Source organism: Anolis carolinensis, chromosome 2 (assembly GCF_035594765.1).
Source record: "Anolis carolinensis isolate JA03-04 chromosome 2, rAnoCar3.1.pri, whole genome shotgun sequence".
Lineage (NCBI taxonomy): Eukaryota > Metazoa > Chordata > Lepidosauria > Squamata > Dactyloidae > Anolis > Anolis carolinensis.
In genome coordinates this window covers 179647329-179655926 of record NC_085842.1, presented here as the reverse complement: position 1 = coordinate 179655926, position 8598 = coordinate 179647329, and the positions used below count along the sequence as shown (strand labels likewise).

At 43.3% G+C, this 8598-nt stretch overlaps 1 protein-coding gene across 1 annotated transcript in view; it reads right to left on the bottom strand.

Moving 5' to 3' along the window:
* Positions 1 to 6697: 6697 nt before the first annotated feature.
* LOC103281451 (uncharacterized) overlaps positions 6698 to 8598 on the bottom strand; it is a 31213-nt gene continuing 29312 nt past the window's right edge. The window contains exon 13 of the mRNA XM_016998567.2: positions 6698 to 8435. Coding sequence (XP_016854056.2) covers positions 8172 to 8435 — 264 coding nt within the window. The 3' untranslated portion in view covers positions 6698 to 8171. The remainder of the gene's footprint in view (positions 8436 to 8598) is intronic.

The following is an 8598-nucleotide window of genomic DNA, read 5'->3' as shown; positions in this document are numbered from 1 at the left end:
TGTCATGGCAAGCTGCATTAGGCCAACAGGCCTTGGGTTTGACACATGTGAGGTTAAGAAAGCATGTGAAATTTATATTCCCAGAAGATTGGAGGAGGGCGAATGTGGTCCCTATCTTCAAGAAGGGAAAAAAGAACAACCCAAACAATTACCGTCCGGTCAGCCTCACGTCGATACTAGGCAAGATTCTGGAAAAGATCATTAAGGAAGTGGTCTGCAAACACTTAGAAACAAATGCAGTCATTGCTAATAGTCAACACGGATTTACCAAAAACAAGTCATGCCAGATTAATCTGATCTCTTTTTTTGATAGAGTTACGAGTTGGGTCGATACAGGGAATGCTGTGGATGTAGCGTACCTGGATTTCAGTAAGGCCTTCGACAAAGTCCCCCACGACCTTCTGGCAAACAAACTAGTAAAATGTGAGCTAGACAAAACTACGGTTAGGTGGATCTGTAATTGGCTAAGCGAACGAACCCAAAGGGTGCTCACCAATGCGTTGTCTTCATCTTGGAAAGAAGTCACGAGTGGAGTGCCGCAGGGCTCCGTCCTGGGCCCGGTTTTGTTCAACATCTTTATTAACAACTTAGACAAAGGGTTAGAAGGCACAATCATCAAGTTTGCAGATGACACCAAACTGGGAGGGATAGCTAACACTCCAGAAGACAGGAGCAGAATTCAAAACGATCTTGACAGACTAGAGAGATGGGCTGAAACTAACAAAATAAAGTTCAACAGGGACAAATGCAAGATACTTCATTTCGGCAGAAAAAATGGAATGCAGATACAGAATAGGGGACAGCTAGCTAGACAGCAGTACGTGTGAAAAAGGTCTTGGAGTCCTCACGGACAACAAATTAAACATGAGCCAGCAATGTGATGTGGCTGCTAAGAAAGCCAACGGGATTTTGGCCTGCATCAATAGGAGTATAGTGTCTAGATCCAGGGAAGTCATGCTATCCCTCTATTCTGCCTTGGTCAGACCACACCTGGAATATTGTATCCAATTCTGGGCACCGCAGTTGAAGGGAGATGTTGACAAGCTGGAATGTGTCCAGAGGAGGGCAACTAAAATGATCAAGGGTCTGGAGAACAAGCCCTATGAGGAGCGGCTTAACGAACTAGGCATGTTTAGCCTGCAGAAGAGAAGGCTGAGAGGAGACATGATAGCCATGTACAAATATATGAGGGGAAGTCATAGGGAGGAGGGAGCCAGCTTGTTTTCTGCTGCCCTGGAGACTAGGACGTGGAACAATGGCTTCAAACTACAGGAAAGGAGATTCCACCTGAACATCAGGAAGAACTTCCTCACTGTGAGAGCTGTTCGACAGTGGAACTCTCTCCCCCAGACTGTGGTGGAGGCTCCTTCTTTGGAGGCTTTTAAGCAGTGGCTGGATGGCCATCTGTCGGGGGTGCTTTGAATGCGATTTCCTGCTTCTTGGCAGGGGGTTGGACTGGATGGCCCATGAGGTCTCTTCCAACTCTACTATTCTATGATTCTATGATTCTAATGTAGGATTTTAATCAGCTGTGTGGAAGGGACCTAAGGCTAATGGGAGCTGCAGCCCTAAGACATCAACAGGTATACAGGACAGAGGGAGCCTGGCTCAATGCAAGGCAGCTTCCTATGTTCATCTTCTGGCCAGGAAGGCTCAGAACAAACTGACCGCTAGAAAACCTCTGTTCATAGGCACAGGAAACCAACACCCTTTTGGTATCACTTTTTTTAAAAGCCAACACACAAGAACAATATCCTCTGGGAGTGAATACATTGTGCATTCTATTTAATTGAGGCGATTTCTCGTCCTGCATATTCTGACTATTCCTGTTCCCTCCCTTCTTCTCTCTTGTGATTTTTCTGTTTAAACAAGATTGCGTTATGAACCTTCCTTCCTATTCATCTCCCAGAAGGACTTCCAGACATCAGAGCATGTGGGAAAAGCACAGAATGATGGGAATTTCCATGTAAAACGGTCCCATTAAAAAACAACTCTGCAGAACAGTGGAGGAAAAACCCTTTTCCTTCTACTTGCTGGAGGAGCTACCCTCCCCCCACCTCATGCCCAAATTTCCCAGACTAATCCAAAGGCCTCTTTTCATCCTACGGTCTTATTGTTAAGGACTGCTACTGCCGTTGCCCATGCGTAAGCTATCCCTGTCTCTTGCCTTATCCTGCAAGCATGCCACACACAGCAGGGACTGTTCCCACGGCTTCGGGTCCCCCAACCTCATGGAAGTGGGCTTGGGGGTGGGTGGGCATCACTAAATGGGATGGGGGAATGCTGATGGAAAGGGAAATGTGCGTGGTTAGGGGAGGACTGGGTGATTATTCGCACTACCAGCAGGTGCTGATGGAAGGCGTGCCATTGGGACGCAGGAGCCTAGCAACACTCTCTGGAGCGCAAAGAGGGTGGAGGCAGATGGGACCTCAGGGGGGAAAGGCAACCCACACACCCTAGGCTCCAGGCTGCGTTCCTTGGGCCAAGAAATCTGCTCCAATCCATAACAGAATCAAATCCCAAAACAGATCCCCATTCCCTTCCTTAAGGGACATACAGCATATTTCTTTGTATTGGGTCTTTGCAAGACAACTCAACCTGCTATTACCAAAGGCAAGAAGGAGGTCTTCTTTGGCTTTGGATTAACTATTTTGGGTGCCAGGAATAACGGATAAGACTCCTATTCATTTAATGGATGTGTAGAAGGAGGAATTTCCCCAGGTGCTCCTTCCCATGCAAACAATACCTTTGGACTTGCCTGTTCTGCATAACTATTAAAGAGACGGAAGCATTGTTTCTTATTTCACCTGGCAACTCTAGCAGGCCACAACACAACTTGTCTTCTCAGGGCCCTTCCAGACAGGACCTGTATTCCAGAATCTGATCCCAGGTTTTCTGCTATAAATTGGATTATATAATAATAATAATAATAATAATAATAATAATAATAATAATAATAATAATAATAATAACAACAACAACAACAACAACTGACAGAAACCAGTGCAGGTGGTCCCAGTGGTGATGGGTACACTGAGTGCCGTGCCAAAAGATCTCAGCCGGCATTTGGAAACAATAGATATTGACAAAATTACGATCTGCCAACTGCGAAAGGCCACCCTGCTGGGATCTGCGCACATCATCCGGAAATACATCACACAGTCCTAGACACTTGGGAAGTGTTTTTGTGATACGAAATCCAGCATATCTATCTTGTTTGCTGTGTCATAATAAAATAATAATAATAGGACTTCTGAATTCAGACAGACAGGGTTTTGGAGCAAAATACTCCTGACCTCATGATCATGTTAAAAAACAAAGTATGGATTGTCAATGTTGCAATCCCAGGGGACAAGCAGGATTGAAGAAAAACAACTGGAAAAGCTGGTACAATATGAGGATTTAAAGATCGAATTGCAAAGACTCTGGCACAAGCCAGTCAAGGTGGTCCCAGTGGTGATCGGCACACTGGGTGCAGTGCCTAAAGACCTTGCACTTAAACACAATCGGCGCTGCCAATATTACCATCTGCCAGCTGCAGAAGGCCACCTTACTGGGATCTGCACGCATTATTCACCGATACATCACACAGTCCTAGACACTTGAGAAGTGTCCGACGTGTGATCCAGTACAACAGCCAGCAGAGTGTCTGCTGTGGACTCAACTTGTTGTGTTTCAAATAATAATAATAATAATAATAATAATAATAATAATAATAATAATAATAATAATAATACATCACACAGTCCTAGATGCTTGGGAAGTGTTCGACTTGTGATTTTGTGTTGGTTTGTTTCTCCATAGTGCTAATGGGTCAGGTGTTCTTAGTTCCACTCCTCAGCTGAGATATCTCTGGCTTGGTTGGACCTGTCAGTAGTTACACTACGGCCAGCACAGCTCTCAGCGTCCTTGGAGCAGTTAAGCCCTCCCACCACCACCACCACCACCACCACAACAACAACAAGGTGGCACCCATCGAGGGGTTTATACTCTGGCATAAACCAGTACAGGTGGTCCCAGTAGTAATTGGCACACTAGGTGCCATGCCAAAAGATCTCAGCCAGCATTTGAACACAATAAACATTGACCAAATTATGATCTGTCAATTGCAAAAGGCCACCCTACTTGGATCTGCGCACATCATCCAAAAATACATTACACAGTCCTCAACGCTTGGGAAGTGTTTGACTTGTGATTCTGTGATACGAAATCCAGCATATACATCTCGTTTGCTGTATCATACTGTGTCTTTGTATCAATAGTAATAAATAATAATAATAATAATAATAATAATAATAATAATAATAATAATTTATTTATACCCTGCCACCATCTCCCAGGACGACTCAGGACAGATTACAGAATCACATACAGTGCCATAACACATTAAAATAGAGGTACAGTAGAGTGTCTCTTATCCAACATAAACGGGCCGGCAGAACGTTAGATAAGCAGAAATGTTGGATAATAAGGAGGGATTAAAGAAAAGCCTATTAAACATCAAATTAAGTTATGATTTTACAAATTAAGCACCAAAACATTATATTTTACAACAAACTCACAGGAAAAAAAGAGTTCAATACATGGTGACATTATGTAGCAATTACTGTATTTACGAATTTAGCACCAAAACATTGCAATGTATTTAAAACATTGACTACAAAAACATTAAATACTAAAAGGCAGACTGCGCTGGATAATCCAGACCCTTGGATAAGCGGAAGTTGGATAAGCGAGACTCTACTGTATATGAGTCCACACCACCAGAAAATCTGGGATAAACAAAAAAAGTCTGATAACTTCTTGGCCTTGATGGTGCACATGGCACAAGCCTTGAACCTGCCTATGCCCATCCTTCCCTCTGAATCTATGGTCTAGAATTGCCCCCTATCTTGACCATCTCCTTAGGGAGGAGCAACGACTGGCTAAGGCCTTTCAGATGGAAACTACAGCCTTGACCAAACTAAGACAGGAACCAGTCAAGCACACAGCTGGCTCGGCTGGCAGGCGCTTTCCACAGCAACTTCTATTCTGAGACATGCGTGGCTACGCTCTTCGAGATTCCCCGAGGATGGACATGCTATTGCAAAAGACGTCCCAGTGCATGACGATGGGGCATTTAATCTTAAGACGTCGTTTAAATATACACAGGAGATGCAACAAATGAACCACAGGTTAGGGTTCCGTCTCAACCTTCTTACCAACTGAAACTGAAATGGCAACCAATCAACACCTTTTATCGTAGACCCTTTAGTAGGGCATTGGAAATAAATAGGAATATGCAGGAAATACCATATGTGTGATTTCACAGACACCATGATGAAGAAACAGATAACCTGGGATCAGATCCTGGGATATAGGGCCTGTCTGGAAGGGCCTTCAGTATTTCCCATTTGGAAAAAGGAAAAGGTCATGGTCTGTGATAGAGGACTCCTGTCATTCCCCATCAAAAGATATTGTGCAGCTATTCCATCATTCCCCCACTCCACCCTTTACAACATGGCTCTTTGACCAAGCCTTCGGAAATCTAGTGCAACCTAGTGAACTCTATGACATAGCCAGAGTTCACCCCAGTTTAAGGTTCTTCCCATGAACTTATAGCACCTTAACTTTCTTCATGTTTACAAGTTTCACTCAGTGCACTTTGGCCAGCTCATTTTATGATTTTATTGCTGTGTTTTATCATGTGTCTTACAATGATTGTGATTTTATTTTATGCCTTTTAAATTTGTGTGTTTTTGTATTTGATATCACTGTATGCTTGTTTTATATCTGTGAGCCTCCCCAAGTTCCTCTGGGGAGATGGTGGCAGGGTACAAAAATAAAATATAATAATAATAATAATAATAATAATAATAATAATAATAATAATAATTATAATTATTATTATTATTATTATTATTATAGATACAAAGGATGTGTAACTGACTAATGGAATGGCTTGGACTATGCCTATAGATCACGTGGTTTACCCTGTTGTGTAGAGTTAAATGCATTTAATTGTTTTAATTCTATTTTAGTATTTTGTTTTATTTTACATTTTTGTTTGTGGAGCCTCTGGTGGCTCAGTGTGTTAAACCACTGAGCTGCTGAACTTGCAGACCAAAAGGTCCCAGGTTCAAACCCGGGGAGCGGAGTGAACACCCACTGTTAGCTCCAGCTTCTGCCAACCTAGCAGTTCGAAAACATGCAAATGTGAGTAGATCAATAGGTACCGCTCTGGTGGGAAGGTAATGGCGTTCCATGCAGTCATGCCGGCCACATGACCTTGGAGGTGTCTACGGACAACGCCGGCTCTTCGGCTTAGAAATGGAGATGAGCACTAACCCCCAGAGTCAGACACGACTGGACTTAATGTCAGGGGAAACCTTTACCTTTACCTACATTGTTGTTTTATTGTCCTCTGTTTTTAAAGGCTGGCTCTTTACTAGAGCTTTTGATCTATGTTAATTTTATCAATATTTGTATGTATGTTTTTATCCTTTACAATTTTATCTTGTAAATCGCCTAGAGCATCTTGGATGGAGGGCGATTAATTGCTAATTAAATTATGATGATGATGATGAATTGTTGCCTATGTTGTGAAGTTGCCTTGAATCCCCTCCGGGGTTGAGAAAGGCGGGGTAAAACTGCCGTAAATAAATACATACTGGATTTTCTATGATAAGAAACAAAACTGGAAGACAGAAGGGAAGAGTTCAGAGAACTTCAAATTGTTTATTTCCTATAAAATCATGAGGTAGTATGATTGCACAACAAACTATATGTCAGGAAGCACCAATTTTTTCCTTTTATTTACAACGCCACTTGAATCACATAGAGGCATCACTTGGCCCTTGCCCTGATGGGGCCAGGATTTTCACAATCTCAACGGTTAGGTTCTGTTGCCACACAAAGTAACCCTGATGTGTGAGGGCACCATTTCCCATCTCTTCCTCTCCAAACCTGGTATATGTTTGGGTTTCCTGAACAAAGCCACAATCAAAAAATGAGACAAATGTGTGTGCAAAACAAAGCCTTGAAACTCAAGACTATAAGCTGGAAGTTGGCGGGGTACAGAGGAAGGAACCTAAAATTACATGGCACCGTTCAGAAAGAAGGTAAATCACAGACAGTAACTTCCAGCCCCGGAGGCCCTGACTGTGGAATGCCAGGTATTCCTTTGCCCTTCCGTCTGCAGCATGTCTCTGCACCTGCGTTTCCTTTGTTCTAAAACCGACGTGGAGTAAAATGGGAAGACTTATTTTCTCTAACCACCAGCCACACTTTCAACCGTGTTTTCAGGAATGAGAAAAAGAGATGGTCTCAACTGCTTGGAAGAACGAGTCCCCAACTGACTGAGCAAATCTGACCTGCAACAGACTACCAACAGATCCAGAGATCATGGAAGCAATCCTCCCCACCACCCCAACTTGTTTTCATTCCCAAACTTCCCTTCCCTTTATAGCTAATTCCATGGGATCTCAAATCCCAACCTTGGGCCCTCTTTGAGAGAATTCAGTTTTCCCAAAAAATAAGTATTTGTTCATAGTTTGAAGTTATCTTGCATGTTTATATATTGGGAACCAGCTGCACATGCGTGTTCTACACACAACCCAGATGCTTGGGAGTTGTAATGGGAGAACCTGGCCACAGAACACAACTATATCCAAAGTCTTCAGCAAATGGATGGAAAATTCTCTAGAACTTCAGCCATGGTTTATTTATTTATTCATTCATTAATTCATTCATTTCTTCTTCCTCGGGGTTGAGCTTTATCTCCTCTGTCAGTCTTCATCTCATTTGACATAATTGTATTTAGTTCATTCATTGAAGCAACTGTTGATATAAAAACCCACAGCAGCCCCCAGTCTTCATGATAGACCACCTCACGATCCTTAGGATTGATGACATTGCATAGAAAAGCTCATCTTGGCTGAATCCCAGTGGACTAGTGCTGGGGGCAGTCAGGGCTGCCTTTTGCTTGGCAGTTTCCTGTGAAGGAGCCCTGTAGTACCTTCGCAGATGAGAATGTGGCCACATGCAGAAATAAAAATCGATGCACTCAAACCACCATTGATGCTGAGCGAGCCCTTCATCCAATCTCTTTGAGGGCACACTCAAAGGAATGTGTTGGAAGAGCATTCCGCAAAGAAGGTTCCAAGTGTGGAATTGCCATCTCGTTCCTTCATTCAACCCAACTCTGTTCCTTCCAATAAGGACAGAATTAGGAGGAGGAGCCAAACATTTGGCCTACAGGGTCCACTTCCATGGGACAGATGTACTAGGTGCTTGGCTCTTTTTGATGTTTCTTCTATCCAGTCAGCATAGGAGGAAATGCAAGAGGACAGAATAACCGCCTGGTATCCTGGAAGGGGTGCACTCACAAAGCCAACCTGCCTCCAACTTGTGCTTTTTGATTCCAAACGACACAGCAGGGCTGCACCTTCACCTACCTGTGAAGAGGAAGAAAAGAATGAAGCAAGACCACTTGAATGGTGGTTCACTGGAAGGTCTTTGAAAACATGATAACAACAACAACTTTATTTTTGTATCCTGCCTACATCTCCCCAAAGGAACTTGGGGCGGCTAACATGGGGCCAAGCCCAGGTAAACACA